Source organism: Colias philodice, chromosome 9 (genome assembly GCF_061535455.1).
Source record: "Colias philodice isolate Cphi_HAF_F1 chromosome 9, ilColPhil1 Martin Lab GWU primary, whole genome shotgun sequence".
NCBI classification, from domain to species: domain Eukaryota; kingdom Metazoa; phylum Arthropoda; class Insecta; order Lepidoptera; family Pieridae; genus Colias; species Colias philodice.
The window spans coordinates 1,320,822-1,339,587 of NC_143094.1; the positions used below are offsets into that span (position 1 = coordinate 1,320,822).

The window sequence follows — 18,766 nt, forward strand, 5'->3', positions numbered from 1 at the left end:
CGAACGCTGATACCGGATGCGTTAAGATACTGTAATATAAAATATAACAGTATCTTAAGATAAAATATTATAGTATCTTCACCGTGCGTGACGCGCTTTAATCCAACCAATTTGAACTATTAGAATGAGATATTTCACCGAGGTAAGAAGTAACCTATACAACTCTTCGTCTTTACTGTCTCCAGACACAAAAACATACCATAAAATGGCTCCATAGCGACATGAAAAAAACACATCACACTTTTGCATTATATATTTAATAGGATACTGCTCATTTTCCAGACATTCGACCTTTATATGGAAAGGGTTGAAATTACATATTATGACCAGGTATACGTTAAGAATGCGTCGACGACCGTGAGGAGGTACTCCAGGAAAAGTAACCCAGTTCTGAATATTTATGGCTACATTGAGAAGGCGTGGGATAAGAATGTATCGGTAAGTTAAACTACTAGTATAGTATTTATATTATTTATTTATTTAAAAACATCACTTGCCGTTACAGGACATGCCCAATACGACAGCGATGCAAAATTTTATTAAATAAAACAATCTTAGCTTACTTAAATAATAAATACATATTATCCAACATATAGTTATATAAATTGACACAGAAATAACTAATTTCAATAATTTTCTAACAATATTATCTTGGTTACACTCGTATAAGTAGGTTATTATTATTTAGTAACTAGCGGTCCGCCCCGGCTTCGCCCGTGGTACATATTTATGTTTTCTCTACATAAAAACCATCCTCGTACTTCAAGGAATATAATAAAAAAAGAATTATCGAAATCGGTTCAGCCGTTCTCGAGTTATGCGCTTACCAACACATTTTGCGATTCATTTTTATATATAAGACTAGCGGTCCGCCCCGGCTTCGCCCGTGGTACATAATATTTACGTTTTCTCTACATATAAACCATCCTCGTACTTCAAGGAATATAATAAAAAAAGAATTATCGAAATCGGTTCAGCCGTTCTCGAGTTATGCGCTTACCAACACATTTTGCGATTCATTTTTATATATAAGAAGATGTAGTAACTTAATATAATCTTTATTTTTAGATTGCATTGGTAATCGAGGAATACCTTCACAATGAATATAGACCATCATTTGTCAGGTTTCAGTTTAAGCTTTGTGATTTATTCGACTCTCCATTATTAGATTTAAAGAAAAACTACGGCTTGGAATGTCCACTACCACCTGTAAGTAATCCATTCTTAAAATTATATCTATCTAAATTAGATATCAATTAAATTTACTATTTCTATTACAATTATAATGATTGTAACCCATTTATTTCCACTGCAGAGACAAAGTATGCTAATTTGAATCCAATGAACCTTATACAGGGTGGTCTATGGGCCCTGGAACAAAATTTGCTATCTCCAGTATTTCAAGCAGATTCCCTCGAGTGCCTATAAAAAATGTCCACTCTGTATAGGAAGATTAGCAAGTGTGGATCGGCGGATTTCATACAATTCAATTTTCTGGTTCTTGCACAATGCACATGCTGATTTTATCTCAATATTTCCCGTTCCCTTTTGCTGAATTGTAACACTCAACTTTTCTCTGTGAAGTAAAAATACCCTTAGAAAAAAAAATACAAAGGTACTTACTACTTAGGCTAATTGTTCCGAAACACAACTTCAATGTTTGTCACTATCATATTAAATAGGTACCTACAACAAAAAGGAAAATTACATCACATATAATTTAAAGAGCAGTCTCAGTAACGAGGTTGAAATAAGTTTAAATTCAATAACATGTCAATAACCAAATAAAGCTTACGATCTTTTTTCTGTTTCAGAAATTCTATAGCCTTACAAATATGACGATAAGCACGAATACTTTGCCAAATATCTTCCCAATGGAACAAGGCAGAATTTACGTCTTATTTTTTATCACGGAAACCAAGCATCCTATTGTAAAAAGCTACTTATATACTAAATTTGTAAATAAATTGTAATAAATGTCTTCATATATTCGATCGTCTTTTATATTTACACCTGTATGTCCTATAAAAACATTGCAAATTAAGTCTAATGTCTCATAGTCTCATAGAAAAGATTCAGTCACTCTTATAAAAACCATCCCGGGCTCAATTTATATATTATTATAAATTATTTAGAGGTTAGGAGTTAGAGGTTAGGTTAGGAGAGAAATTTATTTTATCGACACAAAACCCGGTAACCTATTAGTGTATGGTAAAGGTTGATCGGGACGAGCAGAGAGATAAGACACAAATCAAAAGTAACGAAGCAGGGGCAGGGCCATGGCAGGGCAGTATCTAATGTAGAATTGGCATCTTCTCTCAAAAAGAGCGTAGTGGTGGAAAATCTTGTAGAGGTAATGTTTGCTAATATGTATAACAGCTTTTGAAAAAGGTGTTCGGTAGCACCAGTGATAGTTTTAATAACTGTTGTAGCTATAACTGTAGTTTTAAAAACTTTTGTAGATGTAGTTGTAAAATTTTGTTCTGAACCGCGCAAGCGAAACATTAATAATATTTTCAATTCTTACCGGCGGACTAGTCGCGTGGGCGTTAGTCGAACTCGTCGGATAAATAGCGAAAGTCAAACGATTCTGACGAACATAAATCGAGACCTACCCATTGGCCAGTCGAGTAGACTGGACGAGAATCCACGAGAAAGATGAAAAATTAAAAACCTATAAAATACAGGGTGTCACACTATTGGTATACTAAGCGCGAAGGAACTTGTAGTTTTGCATACACTGATCACGTAAAAAATACATAAACAACAAAATCACGTTAAAATTTTTTTGATATTTTTTTCCTGAAAATCCATGTTTTCTTCTCTAGCTTCGCGCAGCCGTCATATACCGCCTCTCTAATGTGAGCATTTTGTCTATGAAAACATAATCTTAAACGATAGCTCACGTTCTAGTGGCAAAAATGGGCGGGTTGCTTGCTATGGGTGTACACATAGAGTTTTAAGATTTCATCTATTTGAAAAAAAAATGCGTCTGGAATTTTTTAAGTATTTTTTACGTACTCAGCGTATGCAAAACTATAACCTCCTTTGAGCTTAGTATACCAACAGTGGGACACCCTGTATATTGAATAATTTAGTCATATAACATTTTTTTTATTATTTTATGATTTCATACAACGTCTATCCGGGCGAAAGCCACAGGGACACTGGAACAAACAAACAAAAATACTTTATTGTGCACCAAAATTGTTAAACTTAGAAGTAAAGAAAAAAACCTAGCAATTGTAGGTATATAGGTACCTACATATATTTTTATTTAACAATATTACGTCAACATATTATGAATATAGCAAAAAATCTTGTTGTGTCGAACATGCAAGTCTCTACCCTCTTTTCACTTACTTTGTGGTTCATCATCATCATCAGCCTTTGTGGTTGTCTGTTAGAAATTAATAGAAATACCTCAATAGAGGTAAATGTAGAGGCCTTCTCTACCATAACGTCTTCGGTTGTATTCTTTACTCTATTTCTCAATTTCGTAAAAAAAATATTTATTATTTAACACGAAATTGAGAACAAAAAAGTAATTTTATTGTAATCTATTTATTGTTACCAATATTTTCTTTTATATCCAACGAAATAATATAGGTAATAGGGCGTCCATAAAAATTGATATGTACCAGTATAATTGTACCTATCTCTTCACAAACGGCGATGTCTTTTAAAAATAATTTAAATAGGTATGTTCTATTTAGCCTACCAATGTGACTTGACAAAATCACACTGTGTACATATACTACAACGACTAGGTATACTGATTCAAATGAGATAATAATATTATATTTTATTGCATTCGCAAAACTAATTTCCGTTAAAATTTACATTTTTCCGTCATTTGTCCGTTCCGTAAAGTTACATAACATTTACCTATATAATTTTTTTAGATTAGAGATAATAACTTATTTAAAGATAATCACTATTCTTTGTCAATTTTTTCGTGTTTAATACAGTATCAGTATCGTGTTTGATAATATAATACGAATTTGTAATTTTGCAACATGGTTTAAGCCATGATTGATGATTTGATGGTTTATACCACGTGGTTTATTTTTTATTAGGAGTAATTCATGTAAATTAATTTACTAGCCCTAAACGCTAGGAATAATATAGCTTTATGCTGATGAAATCTACGACAGAGTTAGAGTACAATTTACTACTAATATAACTAGATTTTTTATCTGTGTGAATAGTGGTGAATAGAAGGGTGAATACTGAATACGACCGATATGACATTGCACCATTGCTATACTTCTCTCTCACAAGTTATTAGATGAATTTTATAATCTTTTTTTATAATTTTTTTTATTTTAAATTCCACCCTGTATATACTGATGCAAATGAGATAATCTAAATTCTAATGCATTCACAAAACTAATTTCCGTTAAAATTTAGAACATTTAAATTTTAACGGAAATTAGCCTGCACCTTTAAATTTAGCATTTTATTCAATTTACTTAGATTTCTGTAATCTAGCCGACTTACATGTTTAAACTATGATTGTAAACCTTTGCATCGTTGTTTTTCTATTCGGGGTAATTCATGTAAGTTAGAAGTTGTATACAATATCTTTCGCACCAACTTTTTTATTTTCTATATTGCCTCACTCTGTATAGAACGATCAGAATAAATAAAAAATAAATAAGTTAATTTATTAGCTCTAAAAGCTAAGTAACTTAGGAATAATGTCGGTTTTTGCTGGTAAACGATGATTTGGTTCGGTCCAAAAGGTGCTGTGTGAAGCAAAAACACAAATGTTTTCCTTTTACAATGTTTAGATCAGATGACGTGTACAATTTCCCCATATTAGTGAACTCGGTTCCTCATCCTCTCTTGAATAGATAATAGGTAGGCTCTGTGTGGACCTACCTGGCAGGTCCACACAGAGCGAGCAGCCTCGCGAAGCAAATGCTGCGGATAGCAGCTCGCTCAGTGTGGACGGAGCTTGGCCCAAGAAACGCGTGTGCTGTCATTTTTGCAATAGCATGGCGAGGTTGATCTCCACCCACCGATTCAAGACAGGATGAGAAACCTACCTTATATCTAATCCGATACAGAGAAATCACAGTAGGTTGTGTGTAATCACACTTACTATTTTTCTCAAAAAATATAGACAACCCAGGTTTTTCCAGGCATTCCTGGCTTCGATTGAAAGGGTTGAAGTTCCATATTATGATAATGTGTACACTACGAATCTGACAGCGACCGTAAGGAGATATTCCCGGAAAGGGAAACCAACCCTCAATGTATATGGTACAGCTTTGCGCACGTTGGACAATAACTTATCGGTAAGTCACAATCCAAGTCAAGAATGAATGAATGAACGAAGAACATGTGGTTTGGAGACCTCACTATGCGTGCCATTCCTTACGATTGGAAAGGATACAGAGAAGATTTCTTTTGCACCTTGTTTATGCAAGTGGAAAATCAAAGAAACAGTTACCATCATATAAAAAGCAACTATCTCACTTCAAAATTACATCTCTTGATAATCGTCGGGTACTTCTTGATTTACTCTTTGCCTTGAAATTATTCAATAGTAAAATTGATTGCCCCCAATTGCTTCAAAAATTTAATTTAAAGGTGCCTTCTAGATACCCTCGTAAGGTTTTGTTGCCGCTGTGTCCTCCTCAACGCAGAACCGTATCGAGTCGAAACTCACCCATTGCGAGAATTTGTAAAACTGTAAACGACTACAGTGAGTTGTTTGATATTTTCACAGATTCCCCCAACAAACTCCGCAAAATTTTTAATTCACTTTTTAACGATTAGAATTGATAAAGTTCCTCTTGAGCTTGGACGTGAGCTCGAACTTCTGAATCAGATTCCTTCTTTGATTGCTTTGGGTAAAGAAAGCTATCAAAGTAATAAGCAATAAATATTTTTTATAACCCCTACGCACCACAGAGCCAGTAATATAGCTACGCACTAATAGTAAATGAAATACATACTCTATACTTTGAGTATAGGCACCTATTGTTGTACCTTCATGTGACTATAATTTCAGGCGAGCGTCGTCATTGAAGAATTTCTTCACAATGAATATAGACCATCGTTTATCGAATTGAAGTTCAAGTTGTGTGATTTATTCTCATCTCCATTCTTTACATTTGGAAATCAATTGAAATGTCCAATGCCACCCGTAAGTTACCAATAATTCTTATCTGTAAAATAAAATAAATACTCTTATACAGGGTGTCCCACTTTTGCCTTTTGGTATACTAAGCTCAAAGGAGGTTATAGTTTTGCATATTACGCTGAGTACGTAAAAAATACTTATAAAATTCCAGACGCAGTTTTTTTTCAAATGTTTGAATTCTTAAAACTCTATGCGTACACCCCTAACAAGCAACCTGCCCAGCTTTCCTACCAGCATGTGACTTATCGTTTAAGATTATGTTTTCATAGACAAAATGCTCACATTAGCGAAGCGGTATATGCCGGCTGAGCGAAGCTAGAGAAGAAAACATGGATTTTCAGGAAAAATTTAGCAAAAATTTTTTGATGTAATTTTGTTGTTTAAGTATTTTTTACGTGATCAGTGTATGCAATACTACAAGTCCCTTCGCGCTTAGTATCACAATAGTGGGACATCCTGTATAATTGCTTGCAATTGAAATTACTGGCATCACGTATTACTCGGTAATAACATTGATTTTGTGAAACATCATTCACATACCTATTACAACCTATAACATATTATAAAGAATATTCTAAGGCACAATTTCTAATAGAGGCTGACTTCAAAAAAAAAAAAAGGAGGAGGTTATCAATTCGGCCAGTATTTTTTTTTAATTTTTTTTATGTATGTACACCGATTACTCCGAGGTTTCTGAACCGATTTACGTGATTCTTTTTTTGATGCGGAATGGTGTCGAATTGGTTCCATAAAAATTTTATTCGAATAGGCCCTGTAGTTTTTATTTTATGAGCATTTTTGTCTGATTTTAAAATCCGCGTATTCTTTTACCTACCGTTGTATCTTATTATTATTATTATATTATTATGTGTATCTCATCCATAATACTCGGGTACCATCATAAGGAAGGTACCCGGTCCTTTGGAAGGCTTACGTGGGGACACGGATCCAACACGCAGAGGCCCTTTAGAGAACTTTACTGTGTTGTGGGACACCAGCCGCAGCCTGCCCATGACTGTACTGTAGAGATACAGTCCTAGGCAGTCCGCGGCCGATGTAGGACTATTTCGAGATATGGAAAACAAAATAAACTGGGATATGGAGTGGGGTGTTAAATGGGCCGGTATTTGGGGACTATTGGAAACTATGGCACCTGCCTTTCTACTAAAAGAAAGTAAAAATATGTTGGCAGGTGGTGACTCGCCCTCTCACTGTATGGGCCCCCGAAATAAGTCGCTGCAATAGTGCGACAAGGGGGCAACATATTGTGAGCAGCTAAGGGTGGAGAGGCGTCCCTGGACTTTAAACTACGATCACGCGCTCCCTGAGGGTCCAGCATCACGTGCCCACTCGCCACTTACGCTTCGCATCCACCCTTCGAGCTAAAAGCTCTCGCGACTCCACTCTGGCCGGCCGGTTAAGGCAAGCCAGAGGTGGGGGTCCTGTCCTCGTCAGGCTTCACTCCGACCGGCCGGTGAAGGCAAGCCGGAGATGAAGACAGGGGCCTCCCCCGGGAGCGCTCGGTTCCCGCGGGGTCGCTACTCCCCGACACCCCGCCACAAGGTGTCCTGCGGGTTGACTGATTGCACGGGTGGAATATCTATTGTCAAGTAAACAATAGATATTCCAACCGTGGGCGATGGGGTCGTCACATCCCTACGCCCTTATTATATTATTATTATTATTATCTTATTCTTATTATTTCTTATGTTTCATACTAAATAAAATGTTTGACTTTTAATTTTATTTTATTTCAGAATACTAATTTTCAAATCAGAAATTTGACAATCGTCCCCAATGCTTTACCAAACATATTCCCGATGGAGCAAGGCAGGGCATATGGAAGAATATATGTTAGAGCAACCAATCATACTATTCTAACAATATACATATATGCAATATTTATAAATAAAATACACTAAATTGGATTGTTGTTTGTGTGCTTTTATCGATCGTGTTGTTTTTGGATTCTCTATGTGTCTGCATAATGAGTCGGACGAACGTTTTAGATTTTTATTCCAAATAAATAATTATGAAAAAAAAACTGTGTTTTTACTTTTTTTATATCTTTAAAAATGGCTTAGATATGAGGATCACAATGATGCATCCTTAGATTTTTGAAAAATCAATATTCCTAGCTAGGAATCGAATGATTATGAAGACTGTTTTCCCTTGTAATGACTCTAACGACCGATTCAATATAACAACGGGGTGTATAATTCTAACTGAATTCAATCGGCTCAATTACCGGATGTGGTAAACAAATTTTCGTGAATGGATGAAAGCTGTTTTCATTCTTTTAAAAAAATTGCCACTGATTGTAACAAGGGATTTTCTCTAGGTGGCATTTCAAAATAAATTCCACCCTATATAGAAGATATAAGAAGCTTGTGCCCATAACTGTAGTGTACCTATACACTTTGTCACAGAATAATAACTAGTAGCTAGCTAACTTTGTGTCATATTTACATAATACCTACCTATTATAAAACTAGCGGTCCGCCCCGGCTTCGCCCATGGTATATGTTTATGTTTTCTCACCATAAGAACCACTCGTACTTCAAGGAATATTGTAAAAAAAGGATTAACGAAATCGGTTCAGCCGTTCTCGAGTTTTGCGCTTACCAACACATTTGGGCATTCATTTTTATAGTAGGTATGTAAAAACCACCGATGAAAAGATTACCATCTCTGTAATTCAGTCAGAGCCCTATTTATAATAATACCTACATTCAGGCTACAAGAAACCATCATCATAAAACTGTCAATTGAAGATACAAACGAAATTGAAACAATTTTATGGCAGAATCCGTCCTCACTGGGATCGGGAGTTACAATTTTAGATTTGGAATTTAATTCAGCACTAGGTATTCAGCATTTATGACATTATATGGCTTAGAACAAAATTTATTTAAATAATTGCTATATCTACAGCTGCGTGTATATCATCAACTATTTATTTTAGAAAAAGCCTTTTAGAGTCATCTGTTTCAATTAGCTACTATTAAGTATTCTGTGCTATTGCCTAATACACGATAAAACAAGTATTATTATGGTACATTATAAATCGCCATTTTGGGTATCGATCCTGCAGAAGAAAACTGGCTCAGAGAACTTGCAACAGATTGACCGTGATATAAGGGTTTTTTTTTTTTTTTTTGTGTGGTGTCTCTCAATGTTAGCCAGAAGGGCTTCTACATTTTAACGCGGACGCGGGGGTGAACTGAAGGTTCACCCTGGTAGCGACATGCACAAGGGCGTCCCCCCTTGACGGGGACCACGAACCTCGGCTTGAGCTGTCGCTTGAGTGGAGGAGGCCAGAAGGGCCCTAATCGGACGGGCGCTCACCCGGGTGGGCGCGGGAACGCGGAACAAGGGACCTCGTCTTCGCCGGCGAAGACGGTGTACGCTTTCTGCTGTGGTGTGTGCGGTGTCGCGGTTGGTTCGACGTTGGGCTTCAATCGCCGAGTCTAGCCGTGCGTTAGCTTTGGTAATGTCGTCGTCGAAGTCGTCCAAGACGTGTCTCGGCCGCCTGCGACGACGAGTGGGATCGGGATTCGCGACGTATGCGATGGCCTTTGTCACCAATGGGTTGGGGTGGTTTTTAGCCTTGTCGAAGTAGCGCTTAGACGCTTGCTTCATCCATTGGGCTATGGTGGGGAGTTCTAGGTCCCTATGTAGGTCCACGTTACGCACGAACCAGGGCGCTCCAGTCGCCGTTCTCATGAACCGCGACTGAATCGTCTGGAGCTTGTGTATGGAGCTGGGGGCGCAATGCGCGAAAACTACACTACTATAAGTGAGGATTGGACGGACCACCGTTTTGTAAAGTGTCACCTTATGTCTAAGGGACATTTTACTGCGACTGTTTATAAGGTAATAGAGCCGGCTAAGAACATAGCTGGCTTTCTTACGGACTGCCTTAATGTGGGCTTTAAATGACATGTGTGCGTCTAGAGTGACGCCTAAGAATTTGGTGTGCTTTTGCCACGGAATGACTTGGCCATAGAGTTTGACACTATCTATGGCCTCGGGGCCGCCGCGCCTGAAGAGCACGGCGGCGCTCTTGTCGGGGTTCACAGTGATACCCCATTTGCGAAACCATTTGCCTACTGCATCGGTCGCGGATTGTAGGAGTGGAGCTATTCTTTTGCGGTATGGACTCGACACGTAGAGTGCCGTGTCGTCCGCGAAGAGGGATAGTTGCACTTTATCGTGCTTTGGGATGTCGCTAGTGTATAGCGCGAATAGGAGGGGCGACAAGACGGAGCCCTGAGGGACTCCGGCCTGGATGGGACGTGAAGACGAGAGCGTGCCGTCTAGTCTGTAGCGGAAGGACCGGTTAGACAAGTAGTCTCGTATGATGAACACGAGACTGTCTGGCACGCCGAGAGTGTACAGTTTGTAAATCAAACCGTTGTGCCAGACCTTGTCGAACTCCTTCGCTACGTCAAAGAAGACCGCTCCCGTTCTGTGGGGTTTGAGGCGGGTGAGGCCCGCGAGAATGTACTCCGTGATGCGGTGTACTTGGTGAGGACATGAGTGAGCTCGCCTAAAGCCGAATTGTTCGTCCGGGAGCAGCTTTTTGGCAATGACTGCGTCCCAGAGGCGTTTGGAGATGATTCTCTCATAGATTTTCCCCAGAGAGCTGAGGAGACTGATGGGACGGTAACTAGATGCCACGTTCCGGGGTTTGCCCGGTTTGTGGATCCCGATCACAATTGCTTCCTTCCACTTAGCGGGGAAGGTACAATTGGCCAGGAGACAATTAAAGGTGGCTACTAGGAGAGCGATAAGGGCGGGCGGCAGGCTTTTTAGAGCTCTATTGGGAATAGAGTCTCCGCCTGGGGACTTCCTACTGGCAAGTGACTTGATAAGTGATTTTACTTCGGTGGCCGTCGTTGGTGACAAGGGCTCGGCATCGATACGAGGGGTTTCGGTGAAACGTGCGATCTCTTGATTAACTACGTTAATGTGAGTCGAGTCGGTCAAGTCGAGACTGGGGGAACATTGTTCCTCTAAACTGTCAGCTAAGCATTCGGCCTTCTCAAAATCGTCAAAAGCGGGAGGTTGGTCAGGACGAATGAGCGGTGGCGTGGCGGCAATACCATCAGATTTGAGAGTCCTCGCAAGCCGCCAGTAGGCAGTGTGCGAGGGAGAGAGATCGCTAAGTAAAGAGTCCCACCGCTCGTTGCGTAATTCGTGAATTCGCTCTCTTACCTCTCTCTGTAAGGAACGAAGTATCCTACGGTTTTCGTCTGTCGGTGCTCGGTCGTAGGCGCGCGTCGCCGCGTTCTTATCGCCCACCAGCCTTCGTACGTCCGGGGGCAGATCCAACCGGTGGCCGAGGCCAACGGGGACCCGCCGGGACGCGTATTCAATCTTGGATTGAATGTGGCTGGTGACCGAGGAGACCGCGTCGAGCGCCTCTACGACCGTGTCGATTTTGTCAGGTACAGACTCCAGCTCTGGCGAGTCGACGGGCTGTAAGGCCTCGTGCAACTTTCGCCAGTCTACCTTCGTCATGTACTCTACGGTGGTGCTATCGGGGGGACCCAGTTCGAACAACACGGGCCTGTAATATAAGGGTGGTAAGTGTCGGGGTGGTGTCGGGAGGCTGTACCCAAGCTGTACCTAATCGGACCACAAATCGGACACAGTGAAAATTAGTGTTGCTATTAAAGAAAATGGATTAACATCTGAAGTTGACACTGGCAAATAGTGCAGTCTTTACCAAAAAAACGAAAAAAAAACTAACGAAATGTCATCATGACATTTTTCAATTTTGGTGCCAAACGTGCCAAATCTTCAAAATTGGCAGAAAAATTAACTCGAAATTCGATTATTAAAATATTTTTTAAATATAAACGATGTCGTATCTAGATTATTTACAAAACAAAAATACAGCAAAACTCGGCACGAATATTGCTGGAACTTGTATTAACTTTTGTCCACAAGAAGAAAGCGCTCTGTAAGTTTGTTTTTATTTTAGTTACATTAAATCAGAATGTTTCCTTGACTTAAAACTAATTAGCAATATCAATAATACCTTATCTAACTCCTCTGGCTCTGGGTCATTAATGAATAATGATTATCGTGTACTTTTCTTATTTTATGAAATAATTATTTATTAACTTTTCAGGCGAAAACGCGAAAAATTAATACATGTCTTGGAAGTTGTTGGAAATGAACATAAGTTAATTAAATCATACAGTAGATCTGCTGCAGACTCCAATATGGCTGTGCCAAAGCTGTTACGACCCTATCATGTATTAAGAAAAGTTGTACAATATTTATTATTTGAGTAAGACATGTACATATTTATTTAAATTGCAGATTGTCTTAAAATGGTGTAAATCACACCTTGTGTTGCTGTACTGTACTGTAGCAATATTTTTATGTGATAATTTATTCTGATATAACAATTTCAAGATATTCTGAGATAGACTAATAATTTATTACATCCAATTTATTATAAAATCTGTATAATTAAAAAAAAAACAGTTAATAAACAATCACTTGTTAGCAGGGGCTATGGTATTAATAACAACATTTTTGCTGTCTGTCTTTCAGTAGCTTAAAAATTGAAATATACTTACATTTTGCAGAGTAGCAAAGCGATCAGATGTGCCATTAACAGTTGTGTATGATTTTCTCAATGATCGGCTGAGAGCTGTCCGTCAAGACATGACCATACAGCGCTTGCCACCAGAACAGTGTATGGAATTATTGGAACCTATTATTAGGTTTCATGTTTTCTTCGCTTTAAGGTAATAGTTGAATAAAAAGATGAGAATTTATCAGAAATAGATGTATCTGTAATTTGATGGACACAAGATGATATATGTAATTGTTAATAATATTTAAATATCATTATATTAAGCTTTTGGACTGTCGCCTCGGTACAGTGGTTGACGCGTGAGCGTAACACTGAGGGGTCCTGGGTTCGATTCCCGGTGGAGACAAAGAAAAAAAAATGTCTTGGTCTGGTAGGACACAGAAGGCTGATTACCTACTTGTCCTTAAAGAAAATTGATCAGTGAAACAGTTGTATAATGCATATGCCCCTTACCCCACTAGGGGACATGGGACTTCACTTTATATTAAGCTTTACGATTCATCCAAACTTTAGAGAATTAGCTTCAACATAAAAAGCCTTTTGTGTGCAAGAAGTAATCTGTACCTTCTGTGCCAATCTGCCCATATAAAAATCATTATTGACCTCTATTTATATACTTTTGTTTTTTTTTCCAGATTAAGAGACAAATCATTGAATGAATTTGATCCTGTGTTGAACAACAAATACCTTCTTGAATGCATGAAGTGGTTTTTGAGTTGCTGCGATGAAACAGACAGACAGAATAAATGTTTTAATGTAGATAATACATTCGGTCTGGAATCATTGTCTTTGAATGGGAAAAATATGTGTAATAGAGAACTAATAGAATGTTTATATTTATTATGCAATTTGGATGATTTACAGCCAATGTTACGGTATTTAAACTTACCACAGTATTTAAAAAGGTAATAATTTTTTGAAATTGCTTTGCTTTATTTTTCAATATTTGCACACCCAATCAATGGGTAGAATGTATTAGCCACATAATATTGTAATTAAAAACATCTATAATTTGTAACTACATTCTTGCAAATAAATATAATTTGAATTTGAATTTTTTAATTTTGCAACTGCAATAAAAATAAAAATTTAATTTTCTTAGTTTTTGTTGAAAGTATACACAGTATCTTTATTAGATAATATGAAATATACATACACTACTATTTCCCTACCTTTCCTACTTATACCATTAATTCTCTCTTTCAGAAAACCACAACTAAGATTGTCCTATGAAATAGCAGTCGCTAATCTAAAAAGGAATTACATTCGAATGTGTAGACTATCGCAGAAATTATGTTCTTTAACCAGTTGTGCCTTTTACTTATATCTACCCACATTGCAGAGGTAAGTTTTAAGTTCAACTAGCTAACCGCCCGCGGCTTCGCCCGCTTTGTCTAAAACCTAATAAATTATATACTAAAACCTTCCTCTTGAATCACTCTTTCTATTAAAAGAAACCGCATCAAAATCCATTGCGTAGTTTTAAAGATTTAAGCATACAAAGGGACATAGGGAAATAGGGACAGAGAAAGCGACTTTGTTTTATACTATGTAGTGACTAGTCCACTTAACTTCTTCCGCTTTAAACTAGGTATATTTGTAAACAAGTACACTAATCTTTTTACGTCTTGTAAAACAATTACATATGTATTTGTAAAATTTTTGTCAGTCTGTACTAGCTTATCCCTTCATAGGTAGACAACATTGTACAGGACTTTAACTCATAGATACATCTTTGTTAAAAATTGCAAGAATAAATTATTGAATACAGAGTCTGTAAGAAAATAAAAAAAGACTCATGTGGCACTCGGGGACTGCCGCGGTAAAGCATGCTATGCCTTCAAGCCACACCTCCGCGTCCGTCGGAGTGGGGAGCGTGAGGTTTTTCGTTACAAAATTTCTGGATTCGGTCCCCGCGCTCAAGGCCCGCGATAGAAGCTATGCAATAGCTTAAAAAGGGATATATGACAAAAGATATTTTATCCATTCATAATATACTTACATTCCAGGCAGAGCCTTCAAGTCCTCAGCACAGCTTACAACAGCAAATCACTGACAGTTCCAACAACAGTGTTACAACGCTGGTTGTTGTTCAACAGTGTTGACGAAGTAATAGATTGTTGTAAACATTATGGACTTACCGTAGGTGAAGGGGTTTGCTTTAACAAGGCTGCGTTTAAAAATGATGTAAATGTTGTAAGTATTCAGTATTTTAAACTTGGAAAGATGTAATAAGTATTACTAAGTGTAGTAAATGTAATTTTTTGTGTAAAAAAAGAGACTATTTGTAAACTTTATGGGTATACAATTAGCTTTCATTAAAACTCCTTTTTCTGTTCCATAATAAACATATTTCATATCATTTCATTTTTATCAATTCAAGTTAATCTACAAACAAAACCTCTGTTTTTAATCTTTATTTTTTTCTTTCAGTTTCCACCAAAATGCAGTTCTAAAATATTAGATATGGACTTCGAAGACATACTTACCGTGGCAGCGTAATAAAAATGTAATTTATTAACGCGGAATTTCTACATAAATATTACCAAAAAAAAAAAACTCTTAAGTATAATTAAGTTGAATCTACGACCTCGCTCGGGTGCTTTAGTTTCTACATCATAGTTATTATTCTTAGTATATTTATACTTATATTTATCAGAATCGTTTATTTGAGTTAAAGTTCTTGTATTTTTACTCATAATTTGTTACAATAATTAAGTTTCCAAGATCTCATTGTGAATAATTATTTTTTCTTATTTGTATGTGTGCCAGAATTGAATCATGTTATTATAAATATGTTGTTTGAAATAAAACATTTATTTACCAATAATCTTTTATTTACATAAGAAATTCATCTATGTGTTTGCTAATTACATAAAATAGCTAATTTGCCTATCATATGGCTAAGTTACATTAGTTATGTCAGTCACAGCTTTGGACATGTAGATAGTGGATCACAAATGTTCTGTTTATACTAATTCTGGTTCCATTTTGTGGTATATTCAGAAAATTTCCCATTTATTAAAGATTATGCAAAAGGGGGCTTTTTAAACAATTCCGATTAAAATTATAATAATATTTTTAAGCGTATTGACGGTAATACAAAAATCACTAATTTGATATCTTTCATATGAGTAATGAGTAATAACATTGCATTGATTTTCCTACAATTACTAAATTAAAAATTAAACATCTAAATTTAAATATGTCCAAATAACGCAAAATTAATAAAACAACGTTGTAACAGAGTTGCCATGAAGAGCTAAATGATTGTTTTCTATTAAAATTTGTTTGGTTGCCTCATACATTTTTCAGGATATTTTAAAACTATTTAGGTGTTGCTAGAGTTTCGCGTACAATCAGATCAGATAAACAAAACAAAGCAGTTTACAGCGAATACTTTTTTATTATTTGTCAAATAGGACTCATTCCTTGACAAATAAACGGTATTGACATCTGATCTCAAATATTAAAGGTACTTAGTACCATGCCATCACGGCGAGCTACAAACATCAATGTTTATTTTATAAATTTATTAACAATAACAATTTCTTTCCTTAATTTTGGACTAATGTCATACCGCATACGTATTGCCTCTTGGTCACCACAGAGTATTAATAGGGTAGAATAAGTATGTTATAGACATTCTTCCGTATCCTGAATAGATTCCTTATGATAATATTGTACAGTGTAGTCATGTTCAATTAACTATGAAAGTGTAAGCCTTATTGCCGCTTTAAAAACATATCTCCCTATTTTTTTATCTACTTTGGATAGGTACAAGCTACGCTTATTCGGTTTTTGATAGCTGTCAACGTCAATGTCACTTGCCAACAGATACGCAAAAAAAAGAAACCAACTTGGTAACTAAATTTATTTCTATCTAGACAATAATACCTATAATACATAAAAAATAGTGTTGTCATTAGTAACTCGTTTTTGCACAGATAATAAACATGCTTAACGAGACAAATTCAAATACATTATACAATGTTCAATTGCATCATTTATTTAAGATGTTTATAATTCAACATAATATACAGTGAGCGAGGTCTTAAAATAAGAATCGCACTATAAACATAAAAAACTTTCTTAAACTGCAGTGCGGATGTTGTCAAAGGTTTTTTTTACTTCGACCTCACGTGTGGTACTTAGCACCAAAATAAAGAAACGCACGGATATTTATTGTAGCAAAAAAAGGATTACAAATAAATTCGATGGTGTCTATTTGAAACTCGATTCTTTTTATTGTACAATAGACTCTTTAAAATTAAAGAACTTGTCTTAAGTATACAATATTTTTGCCATTTATGTGTTGAAAAAACGTAGAACAGTAGGCTATATAACGTTTAATCAATTGGTAAATAATAAAGCATGCAACCGTCAACTTTTCACGCATGTGACCGCTAACCCATCTTTAACTTCAACCAGATCCACAAAATGTCCGTGCGTTTCAACACAAAGTATAAACAGTTACACAAAACAAACATAACACTTGATTCAACTACTAAGCGGTATAAATAACAACAACAATTTACACATAGAAAACGGAACTCAACTCAATCTTCTGCGTGGACTTGAGTAAACGTTGAGTTGAGTATACCGGCTTCATTTACTATACAAGATAGGCAGGGGGATAGCGGCAAATTATGTTAAGGTTTCTTATAATATAAAAATATTGTCTTCACTTTGATTGTAATCTTAAAGCAAAAGCATGTCAATTAGAGCAATTGCTCGCTACTATAAAATAAACTATAATAAGTTGCAATTACAATATATTTTGTCTTTCAGTTACTGAATTCATGTTGCATAACAGCATTAGATTTCCTAACAAAACTAACCGCCAGCCCCCTGTCTACGTTCGAATAAATAATATACAATGTTAACGATTCCTCCCTGATCGTGATACGGGCGTAGCGAATAAAAATTCATTTATTCATTCATATTATTCACCGATACTGAAGGTGGGGAGTTTTATCAATATAGAAACAGCGAAGTTGAATATTGAAGTATAACTTAACTTTTTGATGTGTAAGTTTATTGAGTTACTCAAATGCTACTCAATTTTTAGAAGCCACTAGCTTTCCGCCCGCGGCTTCGCCCGCGTTTTCAAAGAAAAACCCGTTCCCGTAGGATTTCCGGGATAAAACCTATCCGATGTCCTTTCTCGGGTATCAAAATATCTCTATACCAAATTTCATGAATATTGGTTCAGTAGTTAAGGCGTGATTGAGTAACAGACAGACAGACAGAGTTACTTTCGCATTTATAATATTAGTATGGATTATTACTTGTGTTGTCACTTTGAAGATTTGTTCGATTCGAGATCTATAGATATTAATAATCACTTATAATACCACAAGAGCTTCAAAATTATCGGGTATTTTCAATTAACAAATGAAGGAGTCAAGTTTTTAGTTAAGGTTAAAAAATCACGAGCGCGAAGCGCGAGTGATTTTTCCTGAAAAACTTGACGAATTTATTTGTTTGCAGGGAACCTTGAGGGAAATGCCAGATAATTTTGAAGCTCGTGTGGTATTCGGGAGATTATTTTTCCGTCCCAAATGTCGGCCAATAATTTCACAATTGAATTGAACCTGTCAGTTTGACGTCAACGACCAGAGAAAATTTTCAAAAAACTATCAGTATAATACCATGTAGGTTGTACCACGTGACGTCGAATGGTGCAATTCTATTGGTCGATATTTGGGTCGGAAAAATAATCACATCAAAATTAAATAATTTCTCTGTATTGAGAGGTCTTAAAAAATCAAGTTACACTTTATTATTCAACCAATGACTAATAACCCCCCCTCCCCCCTTTCTACAATCCCCTTAAAAGCACTAACTGATACCTAATCACTACGCCCATATGTGACACTGACTAATAAAAATTAAACATAATATCATTTTATTTGCGCACTGTACACCTTCCACACCACTTTGTGTGATACCCGCATATTGAACACTGATACAATTCGATATTTAAA

General features: G+C 36.6%; 3 protein-coding genes across 3 annotated transcripts; all 3 read left to right on the forward strand.

The window, feature by feature from the left end:
- The first annotated feature begins 215 nt into the window (after positions 1–215).
- LOC149485582 (uncharacterized) lies at positions 216–1,973 on the forward strand. Its single transcript, XM_089698563.1, has 3 exons — positions 216–438; positions 1,069–1,209; positions 1,815–1,973. The coding sequence occupies exons 1-3, from the start codon at positions 298–300 to the stop codon at positions 1,971–1,973; spliced, it is 441 nt and encodes a 146-aa protein (XP_089554689.1). The 5' UTR covers positions 216–297.
- Positions 1,974–4,272: 2,299 nt separating this feature from the next.
- Positions 4,273–8,159, forward strand: LOC149485583 (uncharacterized). The gene is made up of 4 exons (XM_089698698.1): positions 4,273–4,562; positions 5,151–5,306; positions 6,026–6,160; positions 7,915–8,159. The coding sequence occupies exons 1-4, from the start codon at positions 4,515–4,517 to the stop codon at positions 8,077–8,079; spliced, it is 504 nt and encodes a 167-aa protein (XP_089554824.1). The 5' UTR covers positions 4,273–4,514; the 3' UTR covers positions 8,080–8,159.
- Positions 8,160–11,908: 3,749 nt separating this feature from the next.
- LOC149485584 (SAC3 domain-containing protein 1) lies at positions 11,909–15,606 on the forward strand. Its single transcript, XM_089698845.1, has 7 exons — positions 11,909–12,128; positions 12,300–12,461; positions 12,766–12,927; positions 13,412–13,681; positions 13,983–14,120; positions 14,786–14,972; positions 15,210–15,606. Exons 1-7 carry the CDS (start codon positions 12,028–12,030, stop codon positions 15,276–15,278), a joined length of 1,089 nt encoding a protein of 362 aa, XP_089554971.1. The 5' UTR covers positions 11,909–12,027; the 3' UTR covers positions 15,279–15,606.
- Positions 15,607–18,766: the final 3,160 nt, after the last annotated feature.